At 34.8% G+C, this 26,640-nt stretch overlaps 1 protein-coding gene across 3 annotated transcripts in view; it reads left to right on the forward strand.

Annotated features, from left to right (window-relative positions):
- Pcdh11x (protocadherin 11 X-linked) overlaps window positions 1-26,640 on the forward strand; it is a 497,227-nt gene that overhangs the window by 327,921 nt on the left and 142,666 nt on the right. For all 3 annotated transcript variants that reach the window (XM_034485675.2, XM_076919132.1, XM_076919133.1), the window contains one exon: window positions 20,365-20,563. In XM_034485675.2, the coding sequence (XP_034341566.1) occupies window positions 20,365-20,563 (199 nt within the window). The remainder of the gene's footprint in view (window positions 1-20,364; window positions 20,564-26,640) is intronic.

A 26,640-nucleotide genomic window follows, 5' to 3' on the forward strand; every position in this document is an offset into this window, starting at 1 on the left:
GCCTAAATAGAAACACCTAGTCAATATCTTTGGGTGCTTGCAAAGTGCTCTGCATATTATTGTATATTGCCAAGCAATAGAAACATTTTTGGAGATTTCTAGGGTATTCTGAATGTGCCACTCAAATGTCCTAGACAAAGCCTCAAACTAGAATGTCTGGGAAAGGAAAGCTGTTTATTTCTTGAAGAAAAAAGCTCACATACCAGACAGACAAGTGAATACAGATCTTATCGTTGAGCTTTCTGGTAAATTAGGGTGAATTTTAATGCTTTGAAGGCTCCTACAAAAGATGAAACGAAAAGCTAAATCTTGCATCTTATCTGCCTTGTCACAGTGCAATAATCCATGATCCAAGATGAAGACCAGGAACTTTCCAGTAACTGGTGTGTTGCTCTTTTTCTGGAATACAAACATGAGGTCAGGAAAAAGGGAGAGAAAGTACTTATCTCAGGCACAACCTACTTATTTTCTTTTATTATACTGTTCAGAGGATTACATTTTAGTGGAGAAGAAAACACAACTTAAAGAATGAAATGCACAAAAAGGGGCTGCTTTTTTTTTATTTCTGTTATTTCTGAAGCTAAAATAAAAACTTGGGACATCTCGTATAGATGAAAACTTCTCTGATGATAGCTGAGCAAGGCACTGATCTATGGGTATTACAAAATATCATCAAGATTTATTTTATTACTATAATCCTTTAATAGAACTTTCCTTTAGGTCACTTGCTATCTAGTCTCAGGTTCTCGCTCACTCAAGCAGAGTAAGGTATTGCTTCCATCTTGTGGAGTGGGCCTTAAATCTAATGATAAATTATTTCCACAAGCTTTGGAATACTGCACTTGCATATCTTGCAGGCAGAACACCATGGTAGATCAAAATATTTGAAGCTGTATTGCTGTTATATTTCTCCTTTCATAGCATGAAGAATATTTTCCCATAACAAAAACTGGGACATGTGTTGAAAGTTCTTTGTCTGCAGCAGCTTGTCTTCTCCATGTTCAATGTATTGTGTATATGTCTCTTCAACAATAATGCCTTGTTATCATTTGTGGAGAGCAACTTATAACCTTGTTTGTTCTTTATGAATCCTTTGGTCAACAAGTCAATTTGATGCAAGGCCTTGATGATGGTACCTGAAGAAAAGCTCATTTGGTGACAAGAGATGCCCCTTTGGGGCTTTGTCTGCTCCATTCTTTGGTGATTTCATTGACACCATCTTCATTTATTGTATATGTTTTGAGAAACTTCTAATGTGTTAGTTTTTTATACTCTCACAGTAATAACCATTAAATTTATCTGTCCTCCATGTCATCTCCCTCATTTACCTTTTTCCTCTCTCTCTCCTCTTTGTGTTTCCATTACTGTTCCTGCTTATTTTTAATCCATAACATTCTATTTTCATTTCCTTAGGAAATCTAGCCTGTTCCATTAGTCCCTTACTCTATAATTAACCTCTTTGGTTCTGTGGATATGGCTTGCTTATTATTGACTTACAATAAGCGAATTAAACAAATGCAGAGACTCACAGCTAGACAATGTATAGGAAAAAGCTTGTTTCCATCAAATCTCTCCCCTCAGGGCTTAGGAAACTTCTAGAAAGGGAGACAGAAAGACTGTAATTGTCAGGGGGGGGATGGAGAATACCTTTGACACAAGGCCTTCTAAATAAATCAAGAAACACATATAAATTCAAAAAGACTGATACAGTATGCACAGAATCTTCATGACCCAGTATGTACAGGGCCTGAATGTATCTCCTTTTGTGTTTTGATGGAATTTCTGAGTATGCTTTTCAATGGGTATCTGCATCTACATTTGTTTCTTGGGTTCTCTCTTGTTTTGTCAATTAGAATTTGTGAGGTTTTTTGTTTTGTTTTATAATGTTTTATTGCATTATTATCATTTAGATATCTGTTTTCCTCCTACAATGAGAGAGAAAATTGGTAGATCCAGGTTGAAAAGAATGTGAGTAATTGGGAGAAGGTAAAGGAAGGGATGCATATCAGAATATGTTGTATGATATAAAATAGGATAAAAAGAAACATGGGGCATGACATTCATGTGCCACATCTGATATAAAGATGGCTCTACGTATGTGTCAAATTGAAGCAACATTTAAGAGATATTGCTGAAGGGAAAGCAATGGTCGATGGGAAGGTACTGCTGAAAGTTGATTGCCGGGAGCCAACCCCTTCGCCGCCACCCCCCCACCCCCACCCCCCCCCACCACCACCCCCCCCCCCACCCCCACCCCCACCCCCCCACCCCGCCACCCCCCCCCCCCCGGCTTGGGGGTGAGAGAAGGGGGGAGAGAGATGCAGCTGCTTCTTCTTTCTTCTCCTCCTCCCACCGTCTGGTTCTTCTCCGAGGCAGCCCCGAAGCTACTATAGCTGACCTGCACTCAGCATCCTGGCCCTAAGACCAGCAAGGTGTTAAGTAAATAGCCCTGTGCTATCCTAAAAACTTCTTCTGAGGGTAATGGGACTGCAGGCTAGGTGATTAACACCTGTAGCCTAACAGCAGAGGATTAGGCAATGTGGCCTTTGTTCTATCTCAGCAGGAACTGCTGGGCTCTAACTTGCAAGAAGAAAAGACACTTTAGAAAAGTTACTATAGAGTTTATTAAGTGTAAAAAGTATCCTATGAAAGCTATCTGAGAGGAAACGTGGAAAGGTCCTGAGTGGGGAAGAAGAAAAATTCTAACAAAGTAAAATTCTAAGGGAGAAAAATTCTAGGCAGGGGGAAAGGAAAGCGCGATGGGGTCTAACTAACTGACTAGTCTAACTCACCATTCTAACTCTCTCTCATCTCTTTGTCCTCAGAACTTATACATCTTTCAGAGTACATGGTCACATGTTACAAGGTTCATCACAAGTTCACACCAAATTTCAAGTCATAAATTGAAATAGAAGTTTACAACACAGAATGTTTACATGAATACCCATTAGGAGTAATTATCTAACTAGACATTCATCACCTGTCTAGCTCTACAGGTTCGCACAAAGTTTGAAACTATAACTTAAGAAATTAGTGAAGTTTTGTATAGATAAACCCAGGCAATATTTTCTCTTCTGTCCAGGTACCTATAATAAATTGTGGATTCCCTCTAGTAACCTAGGCTAATGGTTTTATGACCTCTTGGAATGTGCTCTGAGCAGGAGAAGGTCCAGTTACTATCACTCTTGGAGCAATTAACTGATAACACTCAGGAGACTGGCAGAGTTCTCATTGCAGTTTGACTATGCCTAAGGGACTTAATAGCAGTCCCGATATAAAAGAACTTAATAATCACTGATATAATTTTAGGAATTCTTATAAGATCATTATTAAGACTTAAGAAGTCATCTATTTGTCTATATAGTATCACTACAAGACAGTACATCTTCGTGGATCTGCAGAGATCTGCTACAAAGGGGTGTGCTATTGCTTAGTGATAGTTGTATATGTTTAATAATAATAATAATGGGAAAAGCATATTAACAGCAGGAATCTTTCCTAAAATCATGTCCACCACAGCCTTGCTAATGGGGCACACTTGTCGCAGATTATATAATAATCCGAGGCAAGCATTTCAGGATGATCATCTGCTCATTATTAGCTTGTCCCATTATGGCTCCCGACAGTTGATGAAGACTCAGTGGCTTCAGGGTGACTAACTTTGCATGTTTAAGTATAGAGGAGAAATCTACTTCCTCAATCATTATCATCAGTATAGGCTTTGCTCCTTTCTGGATATTTGGGCAGTATCCTGTGATTTCAGTCATGTCATAGGTGCCACAGAGGGCCACCTCTCCTGTGGGTAAGCTGTGAGGAAAACATAACTGGACTTGCTAGTTTAAGAAACAAATGCTCCAGCTACTGGGAACACCCTCATAGAAGCAGGGGAGGGGGTTGCAATAGGAGGTTTTAAGGGGGACCTGGAAAGGGGATAACATTTGAAGTGTAAATTTTAAAATATCCAATTAAAAAGAAAAAAAGAAACACATGTAAATAGGATCCTATATTGTCAAACTTATACCTAATGGCAGTTAAAATCCATTCTTTTCTTACCTCCTTTATTTCATCATGACTAGGGCCATTGTCTGTCAACTGCAGTCACTGATAGTAGCAGGATAGCCTTTCGTAAACCTGAAAACTAAATTACTCTTTGAATAAAACTTAAGGACATTGAGGGCTTTAATTATACTTGTAACACACTGGAAAATTTCTGTATTTTCTAGGGTCAGCTAATGTCAAAAGAGAATGTAGCCCTGTCTGAACCAGCATAATATAATTTTCATTCACATATCAACAAAGGCATGTCTGTGTAGCTTCTGCAGGTGCCACATCTGAAGTCCATGATCTTCTCAAATGTTGGGACCTTCATGGTGACTACAACAGCCTTCCACTTTGTCACAGTTTTGTTTTGTTTGTTTGTTTGTTTATTTGTTTGTGGCAGAAATGGTATGAAGTTAATTTCTCAAAGCTTAAGAAATTTTCTGAAGTCTCTGAAATATCCAAACAAAAGTTATTGCTTACCCCTCTCATCAGACTCAGTGTTGTCTAGGTGCTAGGTGACATTAAATGTAACATCTAGGGAGTCATCAGATTCTGAGAACATTGACCATTGTAGGAGTATACTGAATGTCATTGAAAGAAACCCAGTTATACCCATTATTCTTCTATAGCATGAGGGTTACCATTTCATGTTTATTTCTTGTTTCTTGGCTAAGTACAGCATCTCAGAGGCTTACTCAGCATCGTGGGAATATGGAAAGTCAAGTGCTTCAAGTGCATAGAAGACGCCATGCTGACACAGGTGTATTCTATGACCAAAGCCATAATAAGACTAGAGTAATAGATAGAATTAGCATAAAACTGATGAGTCAAATGGGAAGATAGCTAGTCAGCACTTGGGTGACAATGACATTGAGAGTGGTCTCCATTTCAGGATTGAGTTCCTTATACTGGGGGCAGCAACATTCATCTATGGAACTGCATTTGTCTCATCTGCTCCCTGTGGAGAGTACTTTAGACTCTCATGGTCAGTCCATCTACCTCTCTACAATTTTAAGATATTTTTAATAATATATTTTAAATAATTTAATTAGCACAATATAAGAAGTGGCTATGAAAAACACCGAAAGGGGACCCTCACCCAAGTCCGGATCTGCATGCACCCAAGGACACACAAGAGACCTTCTTGATGTAATAACAAAAGGTAGTTTAATGGGGAGGACTCTCGGGTCAGAACATATCTCACAAAGAAGATAGAGAATCCGACTCCCAGCCCAGGAAGCTTGGGATATTTATGGGTAGGGGTTGGGGAGAGTGGGAAAATTTTGCGTGGTTATATATGATTGGATATTTCAAACATCAGTCATTTGAGCTGGCCAGATGACTAGTTACTTTTGACCATGAAACCTCGGACCTCCCAGAAAGGGAGGGAGAGAGAAGTAAACACAAGATAGCCCATTACTCACTTGGGCTTGTTTGGATTTATCTGGGCATGCCCTTGCATACCTTTTTATTTTTAGTCACCCTGCCCCTGCAGGGACTTAATATTTTATTATGACTATATTCAACAAATTGTTGGTGGTCTTTGCTGACCATTAATTTTTGTTATTGTTTCAATGCTGCTTTCACATTTTGTTTTCACAGCTACTTTAACACACACCACGTTACCTACCTTAAACGTACTTTTGTAATAGAACTAATGAAAAAGGAATAGCTTTAACTTCATTTATAAGAGATATAAAATTACTCAAAATTATTTTTGGATATTTTAGATAAGACCTTTTAGTTGTTTCTACTCCTTTGTGTAGGTAAAAATGGCTAGGAATATGCAGAGGGTTCCTCATGCCAGTCTGTGTGTAGTTGGCTGGGAATGCCCTGGGTTCCTCCAGCTGGAAGTTAGGCCTAGCTGCTCACTAAAGGCCTCTCCACGGCTCCTCATAGCACAGCCCCAACACACATGAGAAAGTCCATGGGTTTTTACAGGCTCTAATGTCATGAAGGTTGGTGGATTGATCTGGATGCACCCACTCAAAAACTCAGGGCAGACCTGAATTAAATAGGGAGGGAAAGAGGGGGTAGGGGCTGGGGAGGAATGCTTATTTGGCTCCACCCTCTGGCCTTCAGGTACCTCATTAGTATGTAAATCTCTCTAGGGCCTGAGGCTTGTGTGCTCATGACTGAAGGAGATTACTGAGTGGAGATTACACCTAGTGTCAGGCCCAACACCTTTGTTGTGTAACTCTAGTAAATTGCTGCAGATCATGCACAAACATACACACACACACACACACACACACACACACACACAAACACAGCACATACCACACACAGCTGCCATATACTACACTGTATCTAGCAATTAAGGTATTAACAGCCTTTATATAAAAATGTAGAGAAATGTGATTTGCTTCTTCATTGTTCACGGTTTCTGGTAAAACTAAAAGAAATTATAGTTAATGAAACAAACAGTGGCCCATTTTGTTACTATAAATGTAACAGCACTGAATCATTTCGAAAACTCTCATTAAGTGTTGAGTATATGGCAAAGATCTTGAAAGTAATTACTTTTAAGCTAGTTGTAAGAGAGTTATACAAAATCAGTAATAGCTATTTCAGATCCCCTTTGGTTATGATACACTTAAAGACTAATGTCTTTAACTTTGGACCCCAGACCACTAATTTTCAATCACCCTTAACCTATGTGACAAACATAATTTTTTTTTACTAGAAATCATTTAGCTATACCTCTTATTAAAAATAAAAACAAAAACATTAAAATTACCAATGAATTACAAATTCCTTAGCGGTAAAGGAGTTGAATACAAGACTTTCAATCTATTGAAAACCTTAAACCACATAATAATACAAACATCTGTCACAGAAAGTAATATTGACAACAAGAGTGCAAACATATCCCCCTGGGATGATAGGGCATTAACAGAACAATCAGTCTTACTTAAGACTTAATTCCAAGCAAGGTATTAGTTAGTGCTCTCAAAGTTTTTTGAACTTTTTCATTTCTACTACAAATAATGATATTCATCTTTTTTGACAATTGTCATTTTTTAAGTATATCACAATTACCATGTACTAGAATCCATACATTTTAAATTATCATTGACAGCAAGGTGTTTATAGTTATTCAAAATTTAAATGTGCCACTAACTTCAATAATCAACCTATATAGGTATAATAATGGTATAATAATAAAATTTTTATTTTAAATGTCAAATTCATATCTCAATTCAGAATATATTTAATTATTTCCAAATGTAACGTTTTGTGTGTAGCATTTAAACTTATTTTTAGTCTATTTTCAATTTTTTGTTTATTTTATCAATTGCAACATCTATCTATATATTAATTTGTAGTAGACTGAAAATATAAAATGATAATACTTTAATAGTAGAATATATAATCAGGATAAGCAGAGCAGATAAAAGTGGAAAGCATGAATACCTTTAACTACATATAAAACCAAGATTTTTGGGGAAATGGCATTATTTCAATTGGTTGTGTCTTACTGCAATAAATCCCTTAAGAATCTAGTAAACTAAAGTTCTGAACCACTGAATCGAAATGATTAGAGACATTTATGGTTTCCCTGATAGTCAAAAACATTTTCCAGTTATATTTCAAATACTAAGTAATGCTTTCCAATTTAATTCTTTTAGCTTTATCTATGTACATATTTAATTATTGACATAATTCTACCTATGTACTACACACAAAAACTTAGATTTATTTATTCATTTTCAAGTAATATCACTTTTTGTATTGAGAAGAACAGATGGTATTATTTAATATAGCACATCTATTTTATGATAATATATTTACATTTTATAAAAATAATAATTAGGTTGTGGAATCTAATACTACAAAGTCATAGGTACATAAATATTTATTGGATTATATTTCCTGAAGAAAAGAAAATTCATCTGGATGTGATATTGAACACCATTAATACTAACACTGTAAAGACAGACTAGAGATGGATAATAAGTTTCAGGCTAGCCTGAAATACACAGAAAGAGCCTAGGTCAGAAAAAGTTATGTTTGATTTTGGGAACCTTTTATAATATTTCTGTTTTTAATATTTTTAAATTGTGTATTTATTGAGAAAAATCTATTTCTTTTAATTTCTATAAAATTTATTCAGGGATAAGTCAGATTCCTTAAAATGCTATCATTTCCACTTTGACATTCATAGTGTATGCCAATAACATTGTCGAAGGTGAATCAGAAGAAAAAATTGGGTTTTGAAATTGTCTCTTTTTATCAAACAATTGTAAAATTAATGATATTGTTTAAAGACTATATAAACCTGAATGTCTCTTGCTTTCTATTTTAGCTTTCCCACATAGTGGGGATGTTATAGATGCATTTAAAAATAAGATTTAAAACAAATCCAATAACAAATTCTACAATTTTAAATTAACCATACTTCCAAGATAGTCATAAAAGAAACATTGAGGGTTTTATTTTTTTCTTTTCTTTTATCGAATATTTTCTTTATTTACATTTCAAATATTATCCCCTTTCCCAGTTCCCCCTCCGGAAACCCCTGATTCCATCCCCCCTACCCCTGCTTCTATGAGGGTGTTCCCATATCCATCTACCCACTCCTGCCTCCCTGCCTTGGCATTCCCCTATACTGGGGCATTGAACCTTCATGAGCCTTCACAGGAACAAGGGCCCCTCGTCCCATTGATGACCTATAAAGTCATTTTCTGCTACAAGTGTGGCTGGAGCCATGAGTCCCTCCATGTGTACTCTTTGGTTGGTTGTTTAGTTCCTGGGAGCTCTGGGAGGTCTGGTTGGTTGATATTGTTGTTCTTCCTATGGGGTTGCAAATCCCTTCAGCTCCTTTAGTCCCTTCTCTAACTCTTCCATTGGGGACCCTGTGCTCAGTCCAATGATTGGTTAAGAGCATCCACCTCTGTACTAGCCAGGCTCTGGCAGAAACTCTCAGGAAACAGATATATGAGGCTCTGGTCAGCAAGCACTTCTTGGCATCAGCAATAGTGTCTGGGTTTGGTGTTTGCACATGGGATAGAGTCTCAGGTGGGAAAGTCTCCTCTGGATGTCCTTTCTTTCAGTCTCTGCTGCATTCTGTATCTCCATATTTGCTCCCATGAGTCTTTTGTTCACCCTTGAGAAGGAACAAAGCACCCATACTTTGGTCTTTCTTCTTGAGCTTCATTTTGTCTTTGAAGAGTATCTTGAGTATTTTGAGCTTTTGGACTAATATCCACTTACTAGTGAGTGTATAACATGTGTGTTCTTTTGTGACTGGATTACCTCACTCAGGATGATATTTTCTTGTTACATCCATTTGCAAAGAATTTCATGAAGTCATTGTTTTTAATAGCTGAGTAGTACTCCATTGTGTAAATGTACCACATTTTTATTTTAATTTTTACATTTATGTTTCAAGAGTTTTAGATTTACACACTCATTAAATTGTACTTATTCTTTGATATGTAAACTCTGTTAATACTGTATATCTACAAGTATTTGTATATATGTAGGAGTATTTATTACCCATATAGTTTCAAGTATTCTTTAAATTTTCATACATATCTAGGTCACATTTTATTCATACCCATTATTCACTCATTCTATCCCCAGAACCCATCATATTTATGTCTTTTCTTTAAAATGCATTTCTTTTAAATCACTTAGTACAATCAGTGTTATTATTTTATGAACAGGCTTTGGGTCAACCACTGGAGAAATTTTTCAAATTTTACAACTCTATGCAAGTCATTTGACTGAGGACATGTCATGTAATGATATAGTCTTATACTGTTTATCATAAATATTATGCATATATTTTTATAGATTAAAATGTCATTTTCATTCTTTTATTCTTTATATTTTGTGTTTTTAATCATATAAATATGTTAAAGTGCTGAAGAAAAGTACTTCTTTCACAATGAAGTTATTGTCTCTTTTAATCTCTGCCTGAATTTTAAAATTTACATTATTTATTTTAATTTATATAATTTTACTTTTAGATATTATAACATCATTTTCCCCTCAACTTTCTCCCCACAACCTGCCCCATACATCACTATTCTCTTTCAAATTCAGTTTCCATCTCTTTATTCTTACCTATATTATATAACATAATATAATAAAATATAATAACATGTTATATTATTAGATATATATTCCTAAACACATAAATACTATGTGCCAAGTCTTCATAATATTACCTACTATGTACATAATGTCAGAGCTGAATACTTATTATCACATAATCTACAGAGGGGATCAGATTTCTGAGCGGAGGTCATTTCTTTCTACTCTTAGTTTTAGCTAAGTGCCCATACTATTTTTTCTATTGTTTTGCTCCAATGAGGACCCTTTCCATGCTAGTATGTCCATTTCTTCTGTGGTTTTTGGGACATTTTTAAGCATCCATGTTGATAGGGATTCATGGATATAGCTTTTATGAGAAATCTGCCTGCTTCTTCCTCCCAAGTGCTGATATTAAAGGCATGCACCACCACTGCCCTGCTGACATTATCAATTTTTAAGATTTGCACTGACTGAATATTCTAGAGTGAAACATGAGATCTAATACAATATAGATCAATCAAATGGAGTTTTAGATTTTAAAAGTACTTATATATTCATGCACTGATACTAGGAGTTCCATATATATTTAGAAACTGCTTCTGTACATATAAAGTAATACTTCCAGTCATGACATTTCAGCTAGATCTGAGACTTAACCTGGTAAAAGAATATCATCTACATTTATTCAATAATAGTTATATACTGTATTCCAAGGAAATCTTCTATAATGAATTGATGATCCAAAGATATTGTCAAACCTATCTATCTATCCATCTCTCTGTGTGTGTGTGTGTGTGTGTGTGTGTGTGTGAGAGAGAGAGAGAGAGAGAGAGAGAGAGAGAGAGAGAGAGAGAGAGAGCAGCAGAAAGAGATTTAGGCTTTGTTAGTTGTGTGAATTTTATTGGACAAAAAGTGTTAGTTGAAGTAGGCTTCTTTATCCAGATATCCCTCAGATTGTCCTTGAGAATAAGAATGTTACTTTCCTTTCTTTCATAGAGAAGACATCTTCACACAGGAATTTCCTCTCTTTCTTTCACGAAATAGAATCAAGGTCAAAGTGATCTTGAACCCTCTGTTTTTAGAGTGGCTTTAGCTCAAAATAATTCTATGCCAAAGTTGCATATTTAAGAATTATATGCTCTGAATTCTTTTACAGCATTAGATTTCAAGAAAGAAAAATAACAGATAAGGACACTTAGTGTGATGTTTTTGGAAAATATTTCTGCCAGAGATTATATGTTGTAATAATTATTTATAAACTGCCGCTAGTCAAGCCAGCTGTCTAAGCTGCAGCAGCTCTGCTGAGCTCAGCTGCCATGTTGTGTGGCCAGAGGCCACATGTGGCAGCAGCTAGAAATGGCCAGCTAGAGATACCAGCCTTCCCACCCACAAGATGTCAATATGGGAGATGGCTCTGCCAATTTTTCACGCTGTCTCTGCAAGGTTGGGCAGTGCCCGGACCACCCTGCCAACCACATGGGCTCAGTACAGATGAGACTCTAATGCTTAGATTATCCAAAGGCTTATATAGTTAGTAATGATGAATGACAGGATACCCTTACAATCAGAGCTGTAACCCAATACCCAAACTAGATATACCAACTACCTATGACTGCTACAGACGAGGGGACATCAGCCTCCATCTCCCCTCTCTTCTTCTCTGTCTCTCTCTTAGCTCCTCCTCTTCCTTTTCCTTTCCTTTCTCCTCCTCTTCCTCTCTTTATTCCTCCCATCTTAGCTCCTCCCACAATTATAAAATAATATTTTCTCTAGGAAGGTTAACAGACATTAACAACTTTTTCTAATTACTAAAGTTATATCATAAAATTAATTATCTTCTATCTTTACAAATATACTTAGGTATTTTGAAGCCAAGGATTATTTTCAGAATGCTACACTTTATTGAATAAACTAAATTTTTATTTAAACCAGTGTTCATTTATGCAAGTGAATTGATTCATTTATGTTAATATATCTAAACAAAATTGTACTTGATTTTCTAGTATTCATAACATGCATTCTGTTTCAGCGACCTGGGGAAAAATCTCCAGAAATTAAGATAAATTCTTTTATATAGATTTTGAAATGCAAAATTAGACAGCTTAAAGCATCAACTGCTTTTATACACATGATTTTGTATTATTGCGAACTTACATGATGTACTTTTATTAATGGACATTTTAAATATAAAGGATATTTTTAGAATAACTATAACCATTTAATTAGACTTAAGCCCTTATCAAAAGGAATGAATTTATTCTTGGTACTGTAATCCTCACAACTAGTACTTTATGGGCTATAGACAATCAATGGCTGCTGAGAGAAGCTTCAATTCCCATTCCTGGCAGAAATAAATATTTTGACTGGTTATCTATTGCCAAGTAATCAGCCATGTTGCATCTACATATGAGCAACACTAAACTACCTCTCCTTTTCTCTTCATATGTGTACATGTGTGTATGTGTAAATGTATAAATGTAACAATAATAATTAAAGAAATTGTCATTAATTTGACAGAAAGTGGGAGGCATATGAGAAGTTAAAAGGGTAAGAGAAAATCATAAAAATGAAGCAAATAAAGAACTCATTCAATTTTTTAAAAGATAGTGCATATAGGTACATATGGGTGTGATATTAAAATACATGTAAAACTAGAGAACATGCATACAATGTTTTATGTTCTTAAAGTATGTTCAAGGAAGTCTTTAACCTTTTGTGTTGTAATTTTCTTTTTCGGTGCACTCATAAAATACTTCCATACCACAGTTTTCTCTCCCTCCACTCTTCCCAGTTCCCTGCCAACCTCTCTTCTCTGCAAAAGTAATTTTTATTTGCAAGCATGTCATAGTCATCTCAGAAGCTTACTTCTGAATAAACTCATCATTTCTTGCTTTTTAAGAACCATGAGCTGGCTGAATCATCTCAGCTGTTTTAACCCAAACTACTTTCCAAATTTACTAATTCAAGCTGGTTTCTCTCAGCTTCTCACCAAATTATACTGCTTGGCCTCAAACTAGTTCTGGAAATTTTTTCTAATATTTTATCTCCTCATTTTCTGGCTTCTTCTGTCATCACCTACAACCTGTCTCTGTAAAACTATCTCATAAAACTGCATTCTTTTTCTCACTCTTCCCTGTTACTTGTTTCCTGGCTTCCTTCCTTGCTTGCTGCACTTTTCTCTTAAGTTGCCTTGTTTTCCTTTTCCTATCTATTCTCATACGAGTTTGACATAGTCTATTTCTGACCCATTGAGTCAAATTGTTCTCTGATTTGTCACTTTGTCTGTCCCTCCCTCCATTAGATGTCACTTTCAAACATGACTGCTTCCTTCTACAAACTAACATTACTTTCATTGTTTGGGATCAAAGGTGTAGACTAAGGGCATGTCTGTCTTTCACCTAGATGGATTAAAGGGGTGTGTTAGATCTGCATTCCAGTTAGATCATACAAACTAGAAAGTCTTTGAATGCGATCTTGTGCTGGAGCAGTCATGCTAAATTAAAATTTCTCTACACATCTTCCTTCTATCATTTCCTCCTCTATATTGCCCTTAGAAAAGAGCAGGACTCCCAGAGTTGACATTTAAAACAGAAATTCATATCATTCTACTACTACTAATTATAATAATAATAAAAATTCTACTAAATAATATCATTCTACTAATCCAGCCCTTCAGAAAACACTAGAAGAAAACTTTCAACACAAGGAAAGTAACTGCATCCAAGAAAACACATGAAATTAATCATCTCTTAGCAAAGCCAAAAGAAGAGATTCACATATACATAGTACAACCTCCAACATCAGAATAACAGGAACTAGTATTCATTGGTTGTTAATATCCCTCAACATCTTTGGAATCAATTCACCAACAAAAATGCACAGGCTGGCAGACTGGATACATAACAGAATCTATCATTCTGCTCTGTATAAGAAACATAATTCAGCAACAAAGACAGACACTATCTCAGTGTAAAGGGCTAGAAAAAGTTTTTCTAAGCAAACAGACTCAAGAAACAATCTTGAGTAGCCATTCTAATATCTAAAAAAATATGGATGGAACTAGAAATTATCCTGAGTGAGTTAACCCAATCACAAAAGAACACACATGGTATTTACTCACTGATAAGGGGATGTTAGCCTAAAAGCTTGAAATAGCGAAGACTCAACTCACAGACCACATGAAGCCCATGAAGAAGAAAGACCAAGTGGGGATGTCTCAGTCCTACTTAGAAGGAGTAACAAAAATACTCAAGGGAGCAAATATGGAAACAAAAGGTGGAACAGAAACTTAAGGAGACCATTCCACCCATGTACAGTCACCTAAGCTAGACACTGATGTGGATGGCTGGAAGTGCATGCTGACAAGAACATTTTATAGCTGTCTCCATAGAGGTCTCCCAGAGACTGACACATTCAGAGGACAATGCTCACAGCTAACCACTGATATGATCAAGGGTTTCCCAATGGAGAAGTTAGAGAGAAGACTGAAGGAGCAGAAAGCGTTTGTGACCCCATGAAGAGAGCAACAATACCAATCAACCAGAGCTCCCCAGGGTCTAAACCACCAGCCTGGGAGCACATAGGGAGGGATCCATGACTCCAGCTGTATATGTAGGGGAGGATGCCCTTGTTGGGCATAGGTGGGAGAGGAGATTCTTGGTCCCATGAAGGGCGAACACAGAGTGAGGGGAGATGTGAGGGTGGGGAGGGGGGAATGGGGGTGGGGGTTAGGTGGGGGCATAGCCCCATAGAAGCATGAGGAGGGGGGTGGGATAGGAGGTTTGTTGGTGGGAGGGTAAGTGGGTAAGGGGATAAAATCTGAAATGTAAAAATAATACCCTATAAAATAAAATAAAAAACAATAAATAAATAAATAAATAAATAAACTTTCAACCAAAATTAATAAAAAGAAATGAAGGACATTGCATACTCATGAAAAGAAAAATCCTCCAGGATTACCTCTCAGTTCTGAGCATCTATGCCCCCAATGCAAGGACACCAACATTCATAAAAGAAACTTTACTGAAGCTCAATTCATACACTGAAATCAGCACAATAATAGTGGGGGAATTCAACACCCCACTCACACCAATGGAAAGGTGATAGAAACAGAAATTAAACAAAGAAACATTGTAGCCAACAGAATTTATGAGTCAAATAGATTTAACAGATATCTACAGAGCATTTTACCCCTAAAACCTCACAGATCCTTCTTCAAAATTGGCTATATAATAGTGTACCAAATATCTCCTCATGAGGACACAAGTACCTTCATCTTCTTCAGTATTCTCTCTAACTCCTCCATTGGGAACCCCTTGATCAGTTCAATGGTTAGTTGTGAATAACCACTTCTGTGTATGTCAGGCTCTGGCAGACCTCTAAGGAGACAGCTATATTAGGCTCCTGTCAGCATGCACTTCCTGGCATCCACATCAGTGTCTACTTTTGGTGACTGCACAGGAGATGAATGCTGAGGTGGAACAGTCTCCAGTCAGCCTATCCTTCAGTTTCTGTCCCACACTTTGTCTCCATATTTGTTCCTATGAGTATTTTATTACCCCTAAGAAGGACTGAAACACCATACTTTGGGTTGTTGTATCTTTTGGGTATATGCCCAGAAGTGGTATAGCTGGGACCTCTTTCTGAGGAACCACCAGAATAATTTCCAGAGTGTTTGTACCAGTTTGCAATCCCACCAGCAATGGAGGTGTGTTCTTCTTTCTCCACATCCTCAACAGCATTTGCTGTTACCTGTGGTTTTGATCTTAGCCATTCTGACTGGTGTGATGTGGAATCTTAGGGTTGTTTTGATTGGCATTTCCCTGATGACTAAGGATGTTGAACATTCTTTAGGTGCTTCTTGGCTATTGGAGCTTCCCCAGTTAAGAATTCTTTGTTTAGCTCTGTTCCTAATTTTTAATAGGGTTTTTTGGTTGTTTGGATTACAATTTCTTGAGTTCTTTGTATATGTTGGATGTTAGCCCTCTATAGGATGTGGGATTGGTAAAGATCTTTTCCCAATCTGCTGGTTGCCATTTTGTCCTATTGACAGTGTCCCTTTGCCTTACAGAAGCTTTGCAATTTCATGAAGTCCCACTTGTCAATTCTTGATCTTAGAGCATAAGCTATTGTGTTCTGTTCAGGAACATTTACCCTGTGCCCAAGTATTCAAGGTTATTCCCCAACTTCTCTTCTATCAGTTTCAGTGTATCTGGTTTTATGTGAAGGTCCCTTAACCACTTGGACTGAGCTTTGTTCAATGAGCTAAGAATTGAACAATTTGCATTTTAATTAAACCAGCACCATTTGTTGAAAATGTTGTCCTTTTCTCACTGGATGGTTTTATCTCTTTTGTCTAAGATCAAGTGGTTGTGGTGGTGCTTGCCAGTAAGATTTGCTGAAGGAGTCAGAGGAAGGAGGATCATAGGTTCATGGCCAGCCTAAGCTACATAAACTTTTATATAGTTACAGTACAAAATATACTTTTATGTCAATCTAGGTTATTTTATGTGTAATAATATAGATTATGCATAGAGTATTATATTGACTTTAAACTATGTGTAATTTTTGAGGTATTTTAATCCAACAATATGGCTGCCATTATCACATGCAAAGACATTCTAGATTTGTGTTTGTATGCAGACACACCGTAATATAGATTTTCAATCCCAAACAATGACATCTAACTGAGGGACACACAAAGTGACAAATGAGAAAGATGTTTAACAGAGTGAATCAGAGATAATATATAATATAATAGGATGGCCTTGCTGGTGGTTCCTCAGAAAATTGGTCATAGTATTACCTGAGGACCCATCTATACCTGGGCATATACCCAAAAGATGCTCCAACATATAAAAAAGATATATGCTCCACTACATTCATAGCAGCTTTGTTTATAATGGCCAGAAGCTGTAAAGAACCCAGATGTCCTTCAACAGAATAATGGATACATAAAATGTGTTACATTTACAAAATGGAGTACTATTCAGCTATTAAAAACAATGACTTCATGAATTCTTAGGCAAATGGATGGAACTAGAAAATATCATTCTTAGTGAGAGAGGTAACCCAATCAAAAACAAACACACATGGTATGCACTCACTAATAAGTGGGTATTAGCCCAAAAGCTAACCCCAAGATGAAGCTCAAAAGAAGGAAGAAGAAATTGTGTAGACTTAAGTCCTTCTTAGGAGGGGGAACAAAATACTCACAGGAGGAAATATGAAGACAATGTGTGAAGGAACGGACATCCAGAGACTGCACAACATGGGGATCTATCACGTATACAGTCACCAAACCCAGATACTATTGTGGATGCCAAGAAGTGCATGCTGACATGAGCTTGATATAGCTGTCTCCTGAGAGGCTCTGCCAAAGCTGGAGTGGGTGGGTGGATGGGGAAATACCCTCATAGAAGGTGTAGGAGGGATGTGTTAGGGGAATCTGGGAAAGAGAATAACATTTGAAATGTAAATAAATATCCAATAAAATTGTATTTAGAAGACATAGCAGAAGTCATAGACCATAAATAATTTTAACAAGATTTTCTACCAAGAGGCCCAAGGATTTTTAGCTTTTAGCCAGAAAAATAATGTTGTACTTTTTATTTGGTTGTCTTCTATTTTAAACTCCCTAGCCAGTTTCTATTTTCTGTTTTCAAGAATTTCTTAACTTATCCAGCAAGCTGAGAACAACATTATTTTTGATTTATAAGAATACCAAGGCTTATATAGTTCTTTTAAACTTTAAGTTTTGAGCAAGTATATGTTCTATAACTACTATAAACCTCTGCTGTGAAGAATCTAACATTGATGTTTATTTCAGTGGACCCCTACTAAGTATCTTTAGCACTAATAAATAAAAGTGATTGATAGATGATGAAATACATTTATTACAATATCCACTTCCATGATTAAATGCTATGTGAGTGATGAGTGTGAATGTAAAAGTCAGTGTGACATTCAAATTATGCCTTGTAAAAATGATGATTATGGACTCTCCAAATCTGTTTTGTTTTTCTTGTTTTTCTATGCACTCTTTTCTAGGTATAAAAAAATATATCAGAAAGGAGACAGTATATGGGTACAAGCCAAAAATTATTCCAATTTAAAAATTTTTCCTTAGTGATTCATAGGTTCTATAAAGCATAATACAGTTTAACAATACAACATTCAGTGTCATTAACTACAACTTCTTTGTACAGCAATATATACACCAAATAAAAGACTTAAAAACACACAATATTACCTACTGAATTTTTTATTATTTTACTGTTACAGCAAATGATGATGGTGATGAGGAAGATGATTGGACAGAACTACACACCACACTATTCTATCCCTCAGTGTCCTGAGATTATATATATATATATATATATATATATAGTTGATCTCACAGTCAAAAATATGTGCCTACCTTTGCCTTGCTAGTGGCATTAGAGTTGTGTGTCACCACATCCTTCCAGATTTTCTTCCCTCCTTCCTTCCTCCTTCTCTTTCTCTTTCTTTCTTTCTTTCTTTCTTTCTTTCTTTCTTTCTTTCTTTCTTCATTTCTTTCTTTCTTTTTGCTATGTGTTCTGTTAAGAATGCCCCAACCAACAATCTTAGCTATCCCATCTCACAGACACTATTTTTAATCTTGCTTTAATAAAACATCAATAGACTCCTATTAGAATGAGTGAATGATTTTATGATTATAAGAACATTAAATTATATTATAAATTAATCATTTCTTATTTTATTTAGAACATATTCTGGAAATTAGGAGTGGATTCAAATTAAGCATTTACATTTGTATTTACATTTGTATTTTGTATCATATCATATTGGAAAATGATACTCAAACATTTCGATCTTCCCATCTGAAGAAATTCCTTTATATGTAAAATGAATTTATGAAAAAAAATGCTTTTCTGTCATGAAAATGTACCACATCAATTTATGTGAGTTAGGATCAATTATGCATTATTTGTAAATTTTATTCTGTGAATAGTTTAATGTTTTGTTTGATACATAATTTTATCAACACCATCCCCAATACTGTAGGATGAAAAATGTCAATACTTTCCTATCTGTAGGTCAGAAAATCGAGCAGTGCAGAGCAGCGATGTCTGTTATCATTGAAGGACATTCCTATAAAGATGATTTAAATGTTCACATATGGCTGAACTATTCCAATGAGGAATTTAGATAAAATGTCTATTGTTATTTCTTGTCAGTATATATTGTTTCTCTTCTGCAACAGTTGGACTCTTTAGGGTTTTACTCTTATTATTTTCTTTTATGCTGTCTTCCCACATTTTTTGGTTTGGCTTTCCTAACAGTGTAGTTCCTCATGTACTCAGACATATCTGAGTATATTTGGATATCTACAGCATGAATAGTCTAAAATAGTATAGTAGAAATATTTTGTTATACTGGCCCAGTCCAGAGTTATTGAGTCCAGAAGCCAAAGGATGAGAAACCAGAAAGTAAGATTCATTTAGTGGGTTATCTTTGTACACTTGCTATGATACAAATAGTACTACTGAGAACTAAATTGGTGCTGCATCTGGTTGGCATATTTCTGTTCCTAAAATTCATAGACTTCTTATATTCAAAGTCTTATATTATAGTTTTTTGTTTTATCTTATTTGGACATTTTATATTCTTCTGTTATCATCAATTACCACAAGTCTTATTGCTTGTCTTTATAGTTGTACATAGCATTTATCCATAACATGTGGCTGGTTTTGCTTTTATTGAACAGAATAAAATTAAATGAATTATAACATAAACCTTGCTTATATGATTATTTTATATTATAAATTTTTAATTTTAAAGTATATATTATTGAGTAAAATCACCACTGTTTCGGTTCACTGGAATCTCACAGGTTAAATAACAAAGCCATGTTATGTTTATTTATTTGTGTGATCCAAATGTAAATTATTTCCAAACACCACTAAGTGAATCTATATTAAAATGATGGTCAAATTTTTCTAGTGTACTCAAATAGCACAAAGCCTAACAGTTTCTTGCTTAGAACATGCTCTTGCCCATTAGGCCATTGGATCTTCCATTGTTTAGATATATAATAGAGGCAATTTTGCTGCCAGGTGAAACTGGTTTGAGCACAGATCTGGCTGTTCACAAAAGCCTGAAATTGTTCACAGTGCAAGATAATTTTAATGTGGCTTTGCCAGATAGCTGAAATGATACATTTTATAAATTGGATGCACTAAGCAATTATTCATAATATTACTGAAACCTTGTAATTTTCTTTGTTCCCTTCAGTCGCAGAGACGTGTCACATTTCACCTACCAGAAGGCTCTCAGGAAAGCATCAGTGATGGTGGATTGGGAGACCATGATGCAGGAAGCCTTCCCAGTACATCCCATGCACTGCCTCTTGGCTATCTTCAGGAAGAGTATTATGATCACACTGCACCAAACAATCGCACTGAAGGTGATGGCAACTCCGATCCTGAATCTAGTAAGTGATCCTTTACCAGTTCTGCAATAGAAATAAATTAATTGTGTTTGCAAATCATGTTTTCATAGCTCTAATTACATGGGCCATCTAATTATACTACTAGGGCAAGTAGCATATTCTTAAAAGGTAAACGTAATTGGGTGGATGGCATATATATATATATATATATATATATATATATATATATATGTACAGAGAGAGAGAGAGAGAGAGATCAGCTGACAATATTTGAAATACAGGATAGCAGTTATTCTAAAGAAAATTTCCTATGAAAATTATAATAGTAATTGTGGCCAGGCACAGGTAATATTTTTCTATTTTTTGCACATCTTTATAAGCAATCTGACAATTTCAGTCATTTCTTAAATTGTGTCCATAACAAATGATGCCTAAATTTTCATATTACTTATAGGTTCCTATGTATTTTAATCAAGATAAAAAATTACAAGTATTTCAGTAACACACTATCATCACATTCGTGCATCATGTAATTGTTTAAATGTCCTACAAGAAGAATTTTACTATCAATATCTGCTAGGAAAGGAAAAATTGCTTTTCTCCTATGAAGCAGACTTGGTATATAAATCACACTCCAGGGTAGGCTCTATGCCCTAGCACAACACAAAATGATCTATATATTTATTTTATTTTGTTTTGATTTATCTTGTCTTGTCTCAGTGTGTGTGTGTGTGTGTGTGTGTGTGTGTATGTTTGTATGTATTTGTGTTTTCATGCATTTTTCTTCTTTCTATAATTTTTATCTGTTGATTTCTGGTTTATTTGTTTTGAGTTCCTTTCATTAAGGAACTTTTTGTTTGTTTATTTGCTTGGAGTTCCTTTTTTGAGAGATAGGAATAAATAAAATGATGCTAGGTGGGAAGAAAGGAGGTTAAAATATGAAAGGAGTTGAGGAAGAGAAAATAATATTATCAAAATATATTACTAACTGTGAAATAACTATTACAAAACCAAATTTAAAGAAAGAGAGTTCTTATTTGATCTCCAGATAGAAGACACTAAATGTGGGCTTTTTTGGCAAACTCTCAAAGAGATGACTTTTTAAAAAGAAGTCATGTTAATTTTAAACATCAATTAATAATACATAATTTTTGAATGTATAGAAAGCCTAAAAAATATGGAAACACCAAATTTGATAACTTAAGCAAATGATAAAACATTGTAAGACTTTCAAAAATTTAAAATTTGTTGAACATTCAAGTTTTATACATAAAATTTTAAATAAAAAAAGGCATTTCACATGTATGATAGAAATGTGTTATGTATACAAACAAACAAATAGATCAATGAGCACATTAATTGATACAAGTTGTAATTTTTTAAAAGTCATTTAAATATTATGGATGTTATCAATGTAGATCTTAAGCATATGTGCTATTAAATAATTACTTTCTTGTTATGGTTTCTTTATATGTCATTTATATTTAAAGATTTTTTTTAACTTTATATGTACATACCTATGCCTGCATGTATATGTAAATCACATGTATACAAAAGACCACAGAGGTAAGATGGGGGATCAAATCCCCCCTGAAACTGAAACAATAGACACATGTGAGCCTTTGATATGGTTGTTGGAAATGAAACAAATCTTCAAGTGCAATTGTGTTATATTTTCTTACACATGCTATAAGCATACTAAGCATAAACATTTTGTATAACAACTAAAGCACAGAGCCATCTCTCCAGTCATTCTCATTATATTTTAATTTTTTACTTTAAATGATGAAAAATTTGTGAAGATTAACTAGTTACAATTAAAAACAACACATCATAATAGTTCTCTCTTTTTAAATATAGGTGTTCAAAGATTTCACAATATAAAAATAATAAACATTTAGTTTTAAACATCAGATCTCTCCATTAAATATTTTTATTTACATATACAGAATAATTAACTAATGTTAATTGAGAAACTGTAAATTTTGAGAAAATATTGATATTAAGATCCATTATTTTCTAGAGGAAATATATGTTTGTGAAAAATTTCACAACTCTAATGAACTAAGGTGAATTTCTCTTAAAAATAAGAATGATTATAAGTAATATACATTACATACAAACTATCATTTTAATTATACCTCTATCATATCTTGTGGATTAATATGAATACAAGGGTAGGAGACATATTAATTTTATAAAATAAAAAAGAAAAACAAATTTCTTTGCATATGTCTTATGTTACTAATCCCTGTCAAACAATATTATTCAGAATGAATATCTAATCCCAAAATAATTTTTTAAGCTTGATAAGAGAGGATGGAATTTTATTTATAGTTATAAAAATGACTGTGTATACTATAGATTATTGTATGTATTAAAACTATAAATCTTTAAAGGTGTATATCTGTAACAGCAGCAATTTTATTTTTAATAAGATATTTTAAGGTGGAGATTTGTCATATTTTTCTTATTTGTGTAAAAGGATGCAACCTTTAGTTCAATCTCTAATATCAACAAAAATAAATAAAGACCCAAAGGCAAATAACGTGACTTTATGTGATATAATAAGGCCTATATAATGTGATTAAAACAAGCACACACACACACACACACACACACACACATATATATACAATTATATCTTGCTTCATTTATTAGGATTAAGTTTTTCTTTACTCTGACAAAAATGAAACCATGGTACTGGCTACTTTGTATATTACTCATATTACTCATATTTACCCTACAGGATGAAGCAACAGAAAATGCCAAGTTTTCAAAGATCTGTAGACTTTATTTTAAAAATGATATGAATTTTGCTTGTAATATTAGCAACAAATATTTTATTTGTATTCCACATTATGTTAATACAGTGATATTAGGTATAGAGCTATTTAAAATTGGTTTCCATTTCTACACAAAACTGCCTTTTATTTGAACAATACTTAAAATTTAATTTTACTGTGGATAATATTAATAATATTATCCACATTATCAATAATAACAATATTATCTCCTACTAAATTGAAAATATTTCTTTAGCCCAGGCTGGTCTCGAACTCGTGATCCTCCTGCCTCTGCCTCCTTCAGCAAATCCTACCCGCGTGCGCCACCAAAATTGTGCTCCTGTATATTTTTGTTACTTGTGCTATAGGCATCCTATTTCAAGCATATGTGTATAGTACTTGACTTGAAGTTAATTATTCTTATTTTATGATGGCATATTAGTGAGATTTATAAGATATTTGTATATCTGTAAGCATGCTTGTATGTACATGCTTTAACTAAAAAAGGAAAAAAGCTCTTTCAGAATTCTCTATATTAAAGTAAATTTTTTAGCAAAAACCGATGATAGTTTTTAAGTCCTCCAAAATACATCTGTAGTTCTGAAATATAATAAGTTTTATGATATGGAGCAGATGTTTATATACCAAGCAGTGTTAATCAATAAAACCACAAATAAGAGCAAAAACTATTAGAAGTAATTGCTGTCCATAAGTGGAAGAATAAATTTATGCAACTTCCTCCTTATATTTTGAAATGCATTGTATCCTCAGTCTGTTTTCTTTCCTGCTAATGAATTGCTTAAAATAGCACAAAGTTTTAAATATCCATTATAGGATCACAAAAACTGAAGGAAATATAGTTTTCACTAGTAAGAACTTTTTAAAATCTTTCTAAAAATTATTAATATTATTTCAATTATATAGATCCCTGGTTGACTAAATATTGCTGGTTATATGAATGAATGATGCAATCAATTTTCTTATATTTTTGTCAATAATATTAACTTTTCTTTGTAAAATAGAAAAGAAAGCAGTGTAGCTAGAGGAACATCTCAGAGGTTAAGTGCTTGTTATTCTTGAAAAAGTCCAGAGTTAGGTTTCTTTTATCACAGCTGTCTTTAACTCCAGCTCTGATACAATTGATACCAGTGGACATCTGGACTGATGAAAACAAATCAACATACAGTCACACATTAATACACAGCTAAAAATAATGATTAACAAATTTAAAAATTAGAAATAATTTATCTAGATGTTTCAGAAATAGATTTTAATGAAACATTTGGTGTCAATCAATTTGACATCTTTTTGAAAATTTGTTTGATAGTTATAATCATTTTTTTAAGCACTTGATATCAGGGTTACTTAGAACACTGGTTTACAGTTTTGTGTGTTTTGTGTGACAACCTACACTCCATACCTTTAATCTTATAACAATAACATCACAGTATGTGTACCATTTTTATGTTCTTTCTTATTAGAAAAAATAAAAATAAGGCAGAACAGAAAGTCCATTTAATAATGCCATTTTTTAATGGTTTTGGATAGAAGTACATACTTTAACAAATAGTATACAAATTTTCAAAAAAAGTTCTAAAAATGATTTCATGGAACCAGACAGCAAGTGGCCCTGTTAAAGCATATTGTATGACTTTATGACAATAAATTTTATATACCAGGTCTAGTATATGTAACAGAGATTTGAGGACTCTTGAAACTAAGAAAATGCATTATATATGACGTTTGTTCTTATTTGTGAATCATTTGATAAAGTATAATTTTGAAAATAAGATATAAAATATAAAAATATTTTCTACCTTTCTTTTGTAAAACTGTGTCCTGGTATTATAATCTGTACTGATCTCTGAGACTGGTAGAAATATTAGTGTATACCACATTAAATATTAGAGAGCTATGAAGAGTACTTGCGAATGAAAACAGTATAGTTAAGTTTTCCCCTCACAATGAATATATTTTTACTATTAAATTTGTATCAGTGTACTGGTATTTTACAATGTGACTGGTTATAATTAGTATTAATGTTCTTTTAGAAATGATATGTTGAAATGCTCCTAAAGAGACTTAAACTGGTCTGTAGTTTATTAGCCACTGACCACTTACCTTTATGGTTAGTTTTGCATCACTTTACATAAGGAGAAAAGCTAGATGTGATGGCATGCTAATCTTACCACCTTGCTGTTGCAGGAAAAAAAAAATAAACAGGAGTTAGTGTTGTCTTGAGCTGCTTTGCCTCTAAAAGGGTGCACCCTCCCCCATACATCTACTCCTGCCTCACCCCCATAGAATCCCCTTATGCTACAGCAACAAGCCTCCACAGGACCAACAACCTCCCCTTCCATTTATGCCAAATAAAGCAGTTCTCTGCTGTATATGCAGCTGGAGCCATGGACCTATCCATGTATACTCTTTGGTTGGTGGTTTAGTCCCTGGGAGTTCTGGGGGTGATCAGGTTAGTTGGTATTTTTGCCCTTCCTATGGGGTTGCAATCTCCTTCAGCTCCTTCAGTCCTTCTCCTAACTCAGTCTCTCACTGGGGGTCCTGAGGCTCATTCCAATGTCTGACTGTGAATATCTGCATCTGTCTTAGTCAAATGCTGGGGAAACCTCTTAATTGACAGCCATACTAGTCTCCTTTCTCAAGCTATAATATTGATGCCTCAATCCCACTGAGGTGGCTGGGGCGGGGGGAAACAATTACAGGAGAGGAGAGGGAGGAAAGGACTTGGGTGGGAAGAGGGACAGGGAGGGAAATAGGGGAACATGATCAGGTATTGGCAATGAGAGGGAACAGGGCTCAAGCTCTGAACTCCAGAAGAAAGAAGAGAAACAGGCAACCTCATGAGATAGCAGATGGGGAGACCCTCTAGAATGTACCAGAGACCTGTGAGGTGAAAGACTCTTAGGACTAAAAGGGAGGGAACTTAGATGAAATGCCCTACAGTGGAGAGAGAGAACCTGTAAAGTCCACCTTCAGTAGAAACAGGGCATCAAGTGGAGGTATGGGGTTACCATCCCACACTCAAAAACTTTGACCTGGAATTGTTCCTGTCTAAAAGAACTACAGGGACAAAAATGGAGAAGAGACTGAGGAAAAGGAGGTCCAGTGACTGGCCCAAATTGGGATCCAGCTCAGTGGGAGGACTCAAGGCCTGACACTATTATGGATACTATGGAGTGCTTACAAACAGGAACCTAGCATGGCTGCCCCCTTAAAGGCTCAACAAGCAGCTGAAAGTTATCTGTTTGCATTCATTTGTCTTTTACTAAATAGGCTTGCTCAGCACTCTAATATGTTATTAATTAATTCACAGAA

Source organism: Arvicanthis niloticus, chromosome X (genome assembly GCF_011762505.2).
Source record: "Arvicanthis niloticus isolate mArvNil1 chromosome X, mArvNil1.pat.X, whole genome shotgun sequence".
NCBI classification, from domain to species: domain Eukaryota; kingdom Metazoa; phylum Chordata; class Mammalia; order Rodentia; family Muridae; genus Arvicanthis; species Arvicanthis niloticus.